Source organism: Podarcis erhardii, assembly GCF_964252035.2.
Source record: "Podarcis erhardii genome assembly, chromosome: 13".
NCBI classification, from domain to species: Eukaryota; Metazoa; Chordata; class Lepidosauria; order Squamata; family Lacertidae; genus Podarcis; species Podarcis erhardii.
Genome location: NC_138502.1, coordinates 53,373,793 through 53,388,414, shown reverse-complemented (window position 1 = coordinate 53,388,414; position 14,622 = coordinate 53,373,793). Strand labels below are relative to the sequence as shown.

Sequence of the window (14,622 nt, the reverse complement as noted above, 5' to 3'; positions counted from 1 at the left end):
TTATTGGGAAATGGTTCTCCATATCCTAAGTGCTGATAGTGTTGTTTTAATGATGTTCTTTATTGAACTAGGTTGACTTGGCCCTTTGCAAGCTAGTAATTGGTTTGCTTGATGAAGAATTCTTTGAGTCTTGAAAGCCTGCATTCTCTTATGTTGGCAAAGTTAAGGTTTCCTGTCTGTGTGTTAAATAGAGGCTTAAACTACTGACTTTCTTGTTTGAATTAAAATGTATCTCTGCCCACAAATGCGACCGCACAAGGCAACTAAAACCCAAGAGGTGAAATAAAAAAGCAGTGAAATTGTCACAAAGAAATACAGCACAGCTGAAATATTAAAAGCAGAATAATATCAGTTTTTCTCTGGTGCTTGAGCAGAGAGGGGTCAGAGGACCTTCTTGGGGTAGAAAGCTCCATCGTGTTCTCCTTCCTTTTTTTTCCTGGGTGGCAAAGCTGGAGCGACCTTGAGGCTCCTTTTAGAGAGTGCTGGCTGTAAGGATTTTCATACCTCAGGGAAGCGGAAAATATTAACAGGTAACCCTTAAAACACGCACAGGTAACGGGCTTTTATTTCTTAATTGCCTTCTTTCAGGCTGTGATAATGTTATCATCATCTGGAACGTGGGGACAGGTGAGCCCCTCATAAATCTGGACGACATGCATCAAGACATGATTTACAACGTGAGCTGGAATTGGAATGGGAGCCTCATCTGCACAGCATCCAAGGACAAGAAGATCCGAGTGATTGACCCCAGGAAACAAGAAATTGTTGCAGTAAGTATGTGCTGTATGTAGCCCAGTATACCTGAAGGAGTGTCTCCACCCCCATTGTCCAGCCTGGACACAGAGGTCCAGTTCCAAGGGCCTTCTGGCGGTTCCATCCCTGCAAGAAGTGAGGTTACAGGGAACCAGGCAGAGGGCCTTCTTTGTGGTGGCACCCGCCCTGTGGAACACCCTCCCAGCAGATGTCAAGAAAATAAACTATTGTCTGACTTTTAGAAGACACCTGAAGGCAGCCCTGTTTAGGGAAGTTTTTAATGCTTGATATTTTATCGCTTTTTAAATACTCTGTTGGGAGCCGCCCAGAGTGGCTGGGGAAATAATAATTAATAAATAAATAAATAAATAAATAAATAAATAAATAAATAAATAATATTTATAATAATAATATAATATTTGGCAGGTGGTGGTTTGTCAAGGAAGCTGTGCTATCTTCCCCCATGCCCCCGGCGCCTTCCCTCACTTAAAGCCAAGTTCATTGTGCACCGGGAAGCTATTCATATTTCTATACTTAGGCCCTTTTCTTCCCGACACTCAAGGCACCGTTGTGCCACTTGTGGCTTCATCAGCATTTGGGGATTGGGTTTTATGTTCTGTTGTGTACATAATGCTTATGCATTCGTGCTTTGTCTGCTCATGCAGATTGGGGGTTGAAGGCTAGACATCATGAGTGGAGGGTGAATCCTTCCATTTGTAAGTACATTCATCTTTTTTTTTGGTTACAGATGCCCTCACAGTTTGCTTTGCAAGTCTCATTGGGGACGTTAGGAGATAATATCAGTGACTGTTGCTACCATTTCCCTCTCTTTCCTCTCTTGCTTCTCCTCCCCCAAACCAGGAGAAAGAGAAGGCTCATGAGGGAGCCCGACCCATGAGAGCCATCTTCCTCTCGGATGGGAACGTCTTCACCACGGGCTTCAGCCGGATGAGTGAAAGGCAGCTTGCACTCTGGAACCCTGTAAGTGCTTAGCTGCCATCAAACATTGCCATAGAGCTCAGCAAACAACAACAACAACAGCAACACCCTATTCCAGGGGTAGGCAACCTAAGGACCGTGCGCTGGATGCGGCCCAATCGCCTTCTCAATCCGGCCTGCGGACGGTCCGGGAATCAGCGTGTTTTTACATGAGTAGAATGTGTGCTTTTATTTAAAATGCATCTCTGGGTTATTTGTGGGGCATAGGAATTTGTTCATTTTTTCTCCCAAAATATAGTCCGGCCCCCCACAAGGTCTGAAGGACGGTGGACCGGCCCACGGTTGAAAAAAGGCTGCTGACCCCTGCAGCCCATCCTGCCAACAAACGTGTTCACTCTGCAACTCTGGCTTGATGCTTCAGATGTTCCCTTAGGAAGCAAACTTTTAAGTTAGAATCCTAGCATTGTAGAGTTGGAAGGGACCTAAAGGGTTAATTTACTTACCTTTATTTAATTCTGCAACTGCCTTTTACAGCCCAGGCCCTCAGGACAGAGGCAGGTGATAGGGTCTTTTTAGATAATTTGGTCAGGGCGGCTGTCTACCAGCTCCACCTGGTACGCAGGCTGGGATCCTCCCTGCCCGCGGACTGTCTCACCAGAGTGGTGCATGCTCTAGTTATCTCCCGCTTGGACTACTGCAATGCGCTCTACGTGGGGCTACCTTTGAAGGTGGCTCGGAAAGTGCAATTAATCCAGAATGTGGCAGCTAGACTGGTGACTGGGAGTGGCCACTGGGACCACATAACACCAGCCCTGAGAGATCTGCATTGGCTCCCAGTACGTTTCCAAGCACAATTCAAAGTGTTGGTGTTGACCTTTAAAGCCCTAAACAGTCTCGGCCCAGTATACCTGAAGGAGCGTCTCCACCCCCATCGTTCTGCCTGGACACTGAGGTCCAGCTCCGAGGGCCTTCTGATGGTTCCCTTACTGCAAGAAGTGAGGTTACAGGGAACCAGACAGAGGGCCTTCTCGGTGGTGGCGCCCGCCCTGTGGAACGCCCTCCCACCAGATGTCAAGGAAATAAGCAGCTATCTTATTTTTAAAAGACATCTGAAGGGAGCTCTGTTTAGGGAAGTTTTTAATATTTAATGCTGTATTGCGATTGGGAACCACCGAGAGTGGCTGGGGAAACTCAGCCAGATGGGTGGGGTATAAATAATAAATTACTACTACTATTATTGTATTATTATTATTAGTATATGGCTTAATCTGAAACTCATTGCAACAAACTATATCAAACACCAAAATGCTCTGGAAGATGAGATCTGTCACATGCAAAAAGTGTGACAACTGCAGCAAATTGTAGTTCTCAGATATTGTGCATTAAATTTTATTTTGGTGTTTGCTCTCTGGGCAGCCAGCAGCATCAATGTCATACTGACTGGCAGGGTCACCAGAGTCCATGTCTTCCAAATGTAAGGTGCTGTTCTTCTCTCTGCAGAAAAGCATGGAAGAGCCCATTGCCCTCCATGAAATGGACACCAGCAATGGCGTGTTGCTACCCTTCTATGACCCAGACACCAACATCATTTACTTATGTGGAAAGGTAGGTCATGGCTGCTGTGCTGAAGAGAACGGTTGTCTGAGAAAAGCAGCCTCTTTGTGGCATTTCAGTGCTGCCTGCAAAGGTTGTCCTGGCTGCTATTCCATCTCCTTGTTCTTGGGGGAATTATTTATTCTTGCTCCCCCCCCCGCCCCCCCGCTCTAGAGTGTGTGGATTCATGTGTGTATGTGTATAAAGAGAATGCAGAACTTCACATCATAAGCGACACGTGATGTATACCAAAGGAGAGAACAAACCAACTCCACTTCTTCTTAACAGTTTTCAAATCATTTGTTTGCAAGTCCCTCAGGACCACTAGTCTGTCATAGGAATTTAGATACTGTACAGATTTGTTTAGTTATTTACAAATATTTATACCTTATATTTACAAATATTTATAAATATAAATCCCAGAGTGACTTAACAATTAAGCAACAGAAAACAGTAACGATCACATTTAAAACGGCAAAACATAACATGAAACATTGAAACCACTCCATTCCCATACTGCTAAGATAAATCAGAGCATCTAAATAGCCCGAGCAAGAAGAGGTCTTCTTGACCCTGGGAAGACGACTCCTCTCTGTGGAATAAATTCCAAATATTAGACCTCTTTGATGGTGCCCCATCTCTGGTCACTCCTCACGTGTCAGTGGTGGCTTCCCCAGCCCAATGTTTTTAGCTGCTGATATTATGGAATTTAGGCTGCCCTCAAGATATGGTGTGCACCACCCAGGGGTTCGCAATGGTTTCGTGGCCCCCTCTCAATCTATGGCTTAGGCATTTTACAAAACCACAGGGTCACTGTTAAGTTTCACATGTGGTTTGAGACTCATTCTTTTTCTCGCCTTGGATTTTGGGGGGTGAGGCGAGACTGGTGCTGCATTGCATCCCATGTTATTTTGGTGGGGTCCTGAAAGGCTAATCAGAACAGTCTGCCCAGGCTGCAGGTTTGAGCTGTCCTAAACAGACACCTGTTAGACTGATAAGTTGAGAATTTTGTCAGGCAGAATTAACTGAACAATGTGCTGTCGTCCATTGTGGGGAGGGGGGGCGTGATTCTTGATTCTGCAGCCTTATATGTGAGGCTTTATGAAATCTTGAACATGCAGTAGGAAAAAAACACTACCTGCCCTCTTGTTTAAAAACGGCTTTGGGGCTGTATGAAGGAGCCCAAGGACTGTGGCTGCAGGGGGAGAGTGAAGCTTTTCTCCTCCTTTCCTAATGCCAGCCCTCTAGTTAGCAGGTTTGGGAGAGGCAGAAGAAAGACCTGCTTTGCAAAACACCCAACTAAATTATGGAATTTTTAGATACAGTCAAGCCACGCTAACGCTTTGTTCAAAGGCATTGTGCCACTTTGTATCCCCGTTGGTGGGGAGGGGGCCGCGGTGAGGAAAGGCTCATTGCTTGTAGGCTCCTGGCTACCACTGTGGGCAGCGGCAGGGTGGATGCGCAGGCCTGTGCCTTGCTCCTGCAGGCTGCTTCACGTGTCCGTAGACATAATTCACACTGGAGGCTTCATGAATGTGCCAGAGACACCAGGTGCCTGAAGGGTGGGCGTGTTGTACAAGGGATGGTCTGGGAGCACACACCTCCTCACCCCCGCGAGCAGGATTCCGGGCCCGTAGTCACTTGCTTGCCCTCCCCAATTTCTTCCAGGGTGACAGCAGCATTCGCTACTTTGAGATCACAGATGAGTCGCCCTATGTGCACTACCTCAACACCTTCAGCAGCAAAGAGCCACAAAGAGGGATGGGCTTCATGCCGAAGAGGGGCTTGGATGTGAACAAGTGCGAGATAGCAAGGTAACGAGAGGCCGGGAGGAGTGCCAGCGACCCCGACTGCAGCCCTGGGATCTCTGGCTTGGCACCCTAACATTCTGGGTCACATGCCCACCATTTGGCGCTATACAATCTGAACTGTTTCAAATGATGTAGGGATGGAAGATTTTGTAAAGGAAGTGATGTCTCAAGGCATGCTGGATGTCAGGGTAATTTGTCTACATCAGAAGAATAATCTGTTTAAAAGAAGAAATTGACAAATAAAGCAAGCCAGGTGGCATTCCCCTTGTCATAGCCCCAAATACTGACACTTCTAGGATCTCATCGGTCAGCAGCAAAATACTTTCCTGAAATGCATGTTGTGGCTTCCATATTTGGGAAGAAAAATCTACCCAGCCTCAGGATTTTCTTAACAATGGAAAGTCCTTTTGGTTTCAGCTGCTCTTTTGAGGTCCTTTTGAGGCCTAGAGAAGAAGAAAATTGGGCCTTGCCTTAGCTTTGAGTTGAGTTGACTTTTAAAAAGGACAAGGAATCAGTGGCCTCCAGTCACACTGGCTATATATTCCCTCCAGCGTTGGAGGCAGTGTGCCTCTGAAGGCTAAAGGGAAGAGTGCTTGTGGCTGTCTGGTTGGTCAGACAGGATATTGACCTTAGATGGGCCAGACTCAAAGCGAGATGAGCGCCGCAACCCCATAATCACCTTTGACTGGACTTAACTGTGCAGGGGTCCTTTACCTTTACCTCTACCTCTACGTGTGCTTCTTTTCTTTCAAAGGTTCTTCAAACTGCATGAGCGAAAGTGCGAGCCCATTATCATGACTGTCCCTCGGAAGGTGAGTGTTTGCGTTGTTTCAGATATGTGAGCGTCTTGTAGGACTTTTCACAGCACAGTTACCGATGTGGCCGTTGTATCTTCCCCCACCTCCCTTTTGCAGTCTGACCTTTTCCAGGATGATCTCTATCCTGACACGGCTGGTCCAGAGGCTTCCCTGGAAGCTGAGGAGTGGTTTGATGGAAAGAATGCCGACCCCATCCTTATCTCATTGAAGCATGGATACATTCCTGGCAAAAACAGGGATCTCAAGGTGGTCAAGAAGAACATACTAGACAACAAGCTGGCAGCGAATAAGAAAAGCGATCTCATCAGTGCCCCCCAAAAAGCAGCGGACACCTCAAACACCGTGAGTAAAAAAATAACTTCTTAGCTTTCAGTGTATGGAGTCTGAAATAGACTCATTTCCCCACTTGCATTAGATTATTGCCTCTCCAGGCTCGCTCAGCATGCCCTGCTGGCTTGGCCTTCCTGTGGAATGCAGGTTTACATAAGCAGGCTTCTTATATTAGGATGGGCACTTAAAAGCAGAAGCGGCCTTTGGGGCAAAACCCAGCTGCCTGCCCCTTCCCTCGTTCAGTAGAGAGCCCATTCTGGGCACGGACCAGATTCCAGGTTCAGTTAGTGGCAGAGGATGGGAAAGACCTCTGCCTGAGACATTGGGCAGCCACTGCCAGTCAGAGCAGGCAGTCTAAGGCTAGATAGTGTAATGGTCCAGCCTGGAATATGGCAGCTTCCTTTGCTCTGTGCTGAAACCTCTGCTTCTTCTCGTGGGGTTAGATCAGTGTTCTTGCAATCCAGCCTTCTTGCAAATTGCATGTGTTGGTAGTGTCCCACTCTATTTCTACGTGCGATTTCTTCCTCCCATTATTATTCTAGCATTCACTGTTTTCCATTTCTGTCTCTCTTTCTCACTGTTGTAGCAAAATGAAGCCAAATTGGATGAAATTTTGAAAGAGCTCAAATCTCTAAAAGGCACCATCACCCACCAAGACGAGCGCATTTCCAAGTTAGAACAGCAGATGGCAAAGATTGCAGTCTGAGAGCCCAGCAGCTGGGGGACCGGGGAGGGAAGGAAGGAAGGAAGGAAGGAAGCAGAACTCAAGCTGTGAGCCGACTGCAGGATGGGGGCTGGGGGGAGTCACTGCCATTTGGGGGGGCGTTCATTTTCCAAAGCTGCCCCAGCACGACCACCTTGGGCGCTTCCCAGTCAAGACTTTCTCCTCCCAAATTCACAAGCGCCAGCTGAAGCCAATTTGAAGCCAAACCTTTTTAGTGATATTTTTTTTTATTTCCTGATGTTCTTGGTGACTGTGTGGCCATTTCAAAACTGCTGCTGTTGTGACCTGTTTCCTCTCATTGATCTGAAAGCCAACCATTCCACCTCTCCAGTGAGGAGCCAATCTGTCAGACTTCCTAGGATTCAGGACCAAAATTACGTCGTTTTTTTAAAAAAATCCTTTTAGAAATTCCTTTTTTTAAAAAAACTTTAAAGTCATGATTTCCCCCCTTTTTATTATTTTGCAGTATTTTTGCATTTTTAATCTAAAGGAACATTGCTTTGTGTGTATATGTGCCATTCAGAGAACAAAGGAATTCTGTGTAAGCCTTTTAATCTTTGAACAGTTGAAGTGGTGGGTCCACTGCCATGTCTGAAAGATCCAACCTTGAAAATAATTTCAGCTCTCTGACCTCTTACAAATGCATCCCAAACCCCTGATATCCATTCTTCTCCCCTCCCCTCCATACCATCACAGGGACTGAATGCTTTTTCCAGGGCTGAGTATTGAAGTCTGTGTTGCCCTTATTCAAACTCACATTGTGCTTCTGGTTTAATCTTAATAGTGTCAAAACCTGGCATGTCGTGGTGGTTGCTAATTTTGGGTCCATGTTTCCCTTCCAATATTTGTTCTATTTATCATCTATATATAAAGTTTTAAGAATGACAGACAACCAACCATTAAGTTGTGCAAGCAGCTGAGTTGCCCTCTGGGAATATTCACTATCCCTGCTCTTCTTTCCATCCTCTGTGTCTAGAACTTTCATAGTTGGGTCCTGCCAGGGTTTCCTCGTTTTGCCACTAAGGTCTTCTGAAATGACTTGTGTGTGTGTGTGTGTGTGTGTGTTTTAAGTACAGTATCTATCCTGTCCCTTGAGGATTTTCAGTCCAAATTTGATTGTCCCAGGACACCCCCTTTATCTCTATGGTGCAGGGCAACCACTCCTTGATTGTCACAGTGCCTTGGAGGCAGACGGGGAGTCAGTCTGAGCAGCTCAGTCAATGCCTGGGAAGAGCATTGGACTGGAGGAACCAGCCTAGGTAGGGATCCTTTTGGCTCACTGGATCACCTGATTGATCTCTGTTAGGTTGGAAGCTGCACTTGCCACCTCCAGCCTGCCTTTAGTGAAGATGAAGCCCACAAGCTGCTCCAGTGAGCAAGTTCCAAGACATTCGTCCCCTAAGAATCTGCCATAATCTCTTGCAACATCAGCTGCAGCCAAGTTCCATCGCTAGTAAACAAGAGCTGCAGGATTCTCCCCCACCCCTCAAAGGCGTTTCTTAGCATTGGCACATAAATAGCCCCTGGCTTACTTGCTCCAGGGTGGCCTCAGGCTGCTCACAAAGGGCATGAACCACAGCAGAAGAGGCCATGTCTCTCTTTGTATGAGTTCCTCAGCTGTTTTTGGTTGTGAGAATCCGAAGTGGGTCTTTCTGGCTTGGATGGAAGAGGTCTTCTGCCCTTTCTTCTCTCTCCTCCTGCCACCCCACAGGGAACGTGGGGCTTTTTCATACCAAACAGGCACGGTCACATACTAGGGGCAAAGCTGGATGCTGCTGCCAAACACGCCCAGAGCCAGTCTGCATCCATGGCTGTGTCACCTTGACGCTTTGTGCTGCAGCACTTTAAAGCATCACTTCAAGAGGGGACTGTGCTGGATTTGCTTTGGCTAGTCAGGATTATTCACACTGTCCCCTCGCCCCATGGCTTCCGAGTTTTGCAGGTGTGCTGAGATCAGCTGGCACCTGGGAAAACCCAGCATCTTGCAAAGTGGTGTGGGCCAATGGATCTGTTTGGAAGCCTCTTTCTTTTAAAAGCTTTTGAGTACTGCATACTTTTCTTTTTCTTTATTTAAAACACACACCACACTCTCTACCCACCCGGTCTAAAGAAACTGCCTTTAGGCATGGCGGTCCTGCACAGCTTCACCTGGGATCAAAATGTGTCTTTTCCGTCAGTAGTTGAAGATAGAATGTCTTAAGGTGGACACCCCCCCCCCAATTGCATGTTCAAACCTCTCAGAACAAGAATGTTGTGGTCTGGGGAAGATATTTCATGCCTGGGGCGGGAAATTATGCCACGGGGGACAGCGGAGTTAACTCTTGCTGCAAATGTGCTGTTGGGGCGATGGATGTGCGTTGTTGAACAGGATCAGGTGGTCAGATGTGTGTGAAAGAAGCACCAGGGCAATTGTGGCAAATACTGTGTCGGTGGGAGTCTGTAGTTGAGGCAGTTCTGAGGTAAGTGGATGTTTGGGGTGTTTTGCGCTCGGTGGCTGGTGAGGAGGTGTGAATTTTCAGAAGGAACAGGGGAACTCGCTCCCCGGCCCAAGGGTTATTACCTTGTCCGTCTGTAAAAGTTGCTTCAGTCTTATGTCCTGGAGACCTTTTTGTTTTTAAATTGGTGAGGAGGAGAGATGAGCTTTTTCTTTCCAAACGCCAGGTGTCGTCCCCTCCCAGTTTCCCACTTCCCTCTGCCCGCAGCAGCGCTGGCTTTCCTGGGTGTGCTTTTCTCTCCTTTTATTTCTGAAGGGAGGGGCGTGAGAAGGGCCTCCTTGGATGTGTAGCTTGTCTTTATTTAAAGGATCTGGTGATGCCTAACCAGGCTCAGAAGGAGTCAGTGCCTGCAGCTTCTTGCGAGCTGTGACATTCCCCCCATGAGACCCAGCAAAAGGTATTCAAGAGATGTGCTCTTATAGAGTGCCCAAAGTGTTCTGTCCAAATAGTTGCTTCCAATTTCAGAGATTAAAAAAAAACCATTGATTACAAAAACCCAAACCGTGTTGCGTTCTGTGGTCGTCTTTTATTTTCCTCCGAAAGAGCCCAAGCGTGGGCTTCACCCCACATGTCATGCTGGAAGTAGACATTATGGCTCCTGCAGGGCTAACACAGAACACCAGAAGAGCCCCACTGGATCAGACCACATCCACCATCCTGTTCGCCAGAAGCCTCTAGGAAGCTCACAAGCAGAACATGAGGGGTGCAGCCTTCTCTCACTCACAACCCACAGCAACTAGCATGAAGGGATAGACTTCCTCTGAACCTGGAGGTTCCATCTTTCTACCAGGCCTTAGATATTCTCCATGAATTTGTCTAGCCTAAGACAAGCTCCCTCATGCTGCCTCTTCCATTGGACAAAGCCATTGTACTGTGTGCGGCCTTCACATTCCGGTCCCGAGCTTCTGTGGGGGTGTAGAAACTTGGAAATAAAAAATCCACATTTTGTACTTGGAAGTTACCAGAGGTAAAGGGAGGTGGTTGCTTTCAGTTTGCAGTCGTGTGCGCTCCATAACCCTCAGCATTTGGTCCCAAATTCACAGAACCAGTCACTGGGCATTGGGAAAGGTGGTGCTTGGTTTAGAACTGGGTTGTGGAGCCTGAGACCCGCGGTGTGTGGACAGGCCACATCTCCCGCCATCTCTGCCTGTGGCTCATGTGGGGAGCCTGAGAGCATTTGGAAGGCCACAGGTGGCATAGCCCTGGTTGTCAAGGTCCGTAACTCAGGCAATCAATCTTGGAATTACAGAAGTGCGGCAATTAGGGTCTCAACTGGGCCAAACATCATCGAACCCATAAAAAACTGTTGCCTCTTCTCTAGAAAACAAGCACTACAGAGCAGAACACAGCATGATTTGGCTATTGATTTGTTTAAAGAACGTTCATCTCTATCTTCCAGCAGAAAAAGTTTCACACAGCAGCTTGTGAATCACACACAAAAGCCGCATTCTCTCAACAGGCAAACTGCTGACCATTTCAGAAGGAGCCACCAGTGTGGCACGGCCCTGAGAGCAAGAGATATGGGGGCTGGCCCAGGAGTGAGATCCCTCCCACCCCCCACATCTGTCGCATCATCTATTTGCATAAATAAGACAGGAAGTGGCATCAAAGGAGCTTGTGAAATAAATTCCTGTAAGTCCTACAGAAGATGCCTCCCTGAAAAACAGTGGCTGTGGAAATGCAAGGGTGGAGGGGGATGATGCATTGTTATTGGGGAACAATGCCTTCCTCCTTGTCTATTAAACAATCAGGCCTGGTGAGTTTACCAATCATAACGTGTACTAGGGCTGGGTGATAGCAGCTTTTCAATGTTGTGGTATATCACCAGCCAAACATCACGGTCTGGCGATACACCGCAATGTTGAAAAAACAAGCTGCATGGGCCTCAGCCTGCCAGGCGCTGGGTGAAATTGCTGCAGCTCTCACCGCAGGAGCTGAGGCGGTTTTGCCCCATGCCTAGCGGGCTGGGACAAGGCAGCTTGTTTGTACAGCTCTCAGCTGGGGTGCGGGAGGGCTCCCCATTCCCTGCAGAGCCATCCCCGGTGCTCTCCCCGCTTGTGCAGGAGCCGGGGCCGGGGATCCCTTAGCTCAGTGGTGGCGAACCTTTTAGAGATCAAGTGCCAAGACTGCAACACAAAACCCTGTTATTTATTGCAAAGTGCCAACACAGCAAATTAACATGGAATTTACAGCAAAATCTTGACCCCGCAGGTTAGGGAACCGAGGGGACATTTTGTGGGGTGCTGTGAAATGGTGAGTTTTGATGAACAAACCTTGGAGGAGAAACCTTGTAAAGTTGACCTGAATAGTGAAATCGCCCAGGTGGGGCTTTAGCTTGGGAAGTAGGTGTGTTATGCATCAGCTGGAGTAGCCTCAGGTGAGGGTCAGACGCCTCATAAAGCCCAAAGTATATAACAGCCTTCGTCCTGCCCACTTTGCCACCCCCCAGTAATGGCCCTGCTGGGGCAATTGTGACCGTGCCCACAGAGAGGGCGCCGAGTGCCCACCCTGGCACGTGCACCATAGGTTTGTCACCACTGCCTTAGCTGCTTGGCTGAGTGGAGTGGCAGCCACACACTCCTCAGCCCAGCAGCTTAAAGATGCAGAGGAAGGAACAAGGTGTATCTGCACCTAGCCAGCGCAGCTTTTTCCTCCCTCTGCGAGTGGGATGGCGGCTTCACTGGACAATATATCGCTTGTGAAATCGCCACTGCTCCTGAGTCCCTCTGCTAGCAGCGCCGCTGGAAGAAGTCTACCTAAGATAAGGTATACACAAAGAGTACCTCCATTAGAATTGTCCATTAGTCATTATGTCCATTAATTTCAGCAGGCTAACGTTGGGCACCACCCGATGTGCTAAAAATTTAGGTACACCAAAGCAATATTGAAATATGGTCATCAAGGCAATGAAAGCAAGTAGCCAATCAAAAGTAATAAATGAATAGCAAAGAACCTACCCACATGATACTGACATAAAAACCTTTCATGAACTCCATATAAAAGATCGAAAGTTCAATATCCTCCCTTCTCTCTCCCCATCTCTCTTCTCCAACCTCATCTTGTCCGTAACATTAGTGTCTCACATCAAATATAACTGATCTGTAGAAAGGACTCTCTGCATTGAAAGCAGAGACACTGTATGTACTTTTGTTACCCAATAAAATCTTTAATAAAAACAATTTAAAACAACAAAAAGCAGACACAAGCAGCAATCCATGTGTGGAAGTTGCTTTTATTAAGGTGGAAAGCTATGTCCTCCTGCACAGTGAGGTCTGCAGGTGTCAATTAACATCAAGTTTGCAGCAGCAATCCTGCAACTTAACTGTTGCCTATGAAACCCGGCCAAGAGAGGCTCTCCCTGGTCCAACAGAAGCCCTCTCTGCCCAGAGGTGGGGCTTCAGCCCCTGCAGTGCCCGATTAAATGCCTTTGCCAAGCTGCCTCCCTTCAGGCGTTTTAGTTTAGAGTTTAGTTTAGTTTAGAAGTAAGAGGTGATGTGGAAAAAGTTTATAAAATGCTGCCTGGCACAGAGGAAGCAGAGAGAGAAGAGTTTTTCTCCCTCTCTCTCTCTCTCGACACTAGAACTCTCTGGAGCATCCGATGAAGCTGAATGCTGAAAGATTTGGGACACATAAAATGAAGTCCTTCACACGGCACAAAGGGAAACTATGGAGCTCCCCCAGGAGGCAGAGATGACCACCAATTTGGATGTCTTTAAAAAGGGATTTGACGAATTCATGGTGGAGGAGAGGGCTATCGATGGCTGCTAGCCAGGATGGCTTTTCTCTGCCTCCCTAGTTGAGGCAGCCAGGCTTCTGAATCCCAGTTGCTGAAGCAGCGGCAGGAGACAGTTACCTTTGTGCTGCTTGCGACTTTCCCACAGGGAATTGGGCATCAGGCTAGTCACTGTGAGAACAGGATGCTGGACTGGGTGGTCCACTGGCCTGATCCAGCAGGTGCTTACATTCTGGTATTCTAATAAGAGGACTGGGCCTTGCTGCGCTTCAAGCCCTCATGTGGACATAACCCTGGTCTGCCACAAACCACTGCAGCACCCTGGCCAGTCGAGCAAAAGACGAAGTATAGGGAGCTCCTTGGGTGAGACTTGTTGCACAAGTGTAGGGAGTTTCGTGACAGCATTTCATGCAACACTACAGAAAGCCCTCATGCTTGAAGACAGAGGGCTGTATCCAATGTTAAGCCTCCTCAGAACAGATCTATTGAAATAAAAGGACATAAATAACTTCGGTCTGTTCATTTGAGTGGGCCTACTTTGAGTAAAAGTTAGTTGGAAACACCCTCCAAGAGATATGTCACAGCCCAAGTGAGACTGACTAATGGTCTTCCACCAGAGTTTCCAACTTTTCCAGATTTCTTACTTTGTAATGCAGGAGATAAACTTTCTTTTTGGAGCAGATATATGTCAGCTGGATCAATTTCACCTGGCTGCACATGACACCAGCCCCCATGGGAAGACCTGCCTTGGGTTGCCACCAAGTAAACTCTCATTGGGCTGCCTCGTCCCTGCTGGGATACTGCCAGGACGATCATGGTCTCCCATGGAACAGCATCAGTCAGTCAGTGACACGAGCCTCAGAGACGTTCCCAGACCCGTGCACACTCAGTCATCAGAGTGTGTAAAGCACCTCACAGTAGAAGAGGCGCAGAGAGAGATGTGCAAGCAAAACATGCAGCGTTTTATTCAGCATAGCTCAGGAACACAAGAAAACATGTCTGCTTGCCTCCGTGTCCAGCAAAGCAGCAGTAAGACAGAAGCAACCCACAAGGGAAGTTCCCAGCAGACAGGGCTGGACGTAAACAGGCATGTGATAGACAGCAGTCACGCCTGACCCTGTTAAGGTGGAAGGGAACTGTATCCTAACAGTCCCTAGTAGATTTCCCTTTGAAGTTGGAAATGAGCAGAAGGGACATCACTTGGTGGTGGAACAATCACAGGCCAATTTTTATATTAAAATAAATAAGTAAATGTAAATGAGTCCTGAATTTCCCCCTTCCTCCCTTTCTCTCGAGGAGGCAAACGCAGGAGGTCCTTAAAGAAAAGCCCGGCATACGGAGGCCTGGTCTTCTTCAGGGTCCCCAGGCAGAGCAAATGTAGGGCCCATAGCCCCACCTCCCGCTGTTGCACACTGCCCCCCTCCAC

General features: G+C 47.6%; 1 protein-coding gene across 1 annotated transcript in view; it reads left to right on the top strand.

Moving 5' to 3' along the window:
• The window catches only part of CORO1C (coronin 1C), a 65,059-nt gene extending 55,095 nt beyond the window's left edge, over positions 1 to 9,964 (top strand). The window contains exons 5-11 of the mRNA XM_081835082.1: positions 589 to 770; positions 1,615 to 1,734; positions 3,193 to 3,297; positions 4,954 to 5,099; positions 5,851 to 5,908; positions 6,011 to 6,256; positions 6,831 to 9,964. Coding sequence (XP_081691208.1) covers positions 589 to 770; positions 1,615 to 1,734; positions 3,193 to 3,297; positions 4,954 to 5,099; positions 5,851 to 5,908; positions 6,011 to 6,256; positions 6,831 to 6,950 — 977 coding nt within the window. The 3' untranslated portion in view covers positions 6,951 to 9,964. The remainder of the gene's footprint in view (positions 1 to 588; positions 771 to 1,614; positions 1,735 to 3,192; positions 3,298 to 4,953; positions 5,100 to 5,850; positions 5,909 to 6,010; positions 6,257 to 6,830) is intronic.
• Positions 9,965 to 14,622: the final 4,658 nt, after the last annotated feature.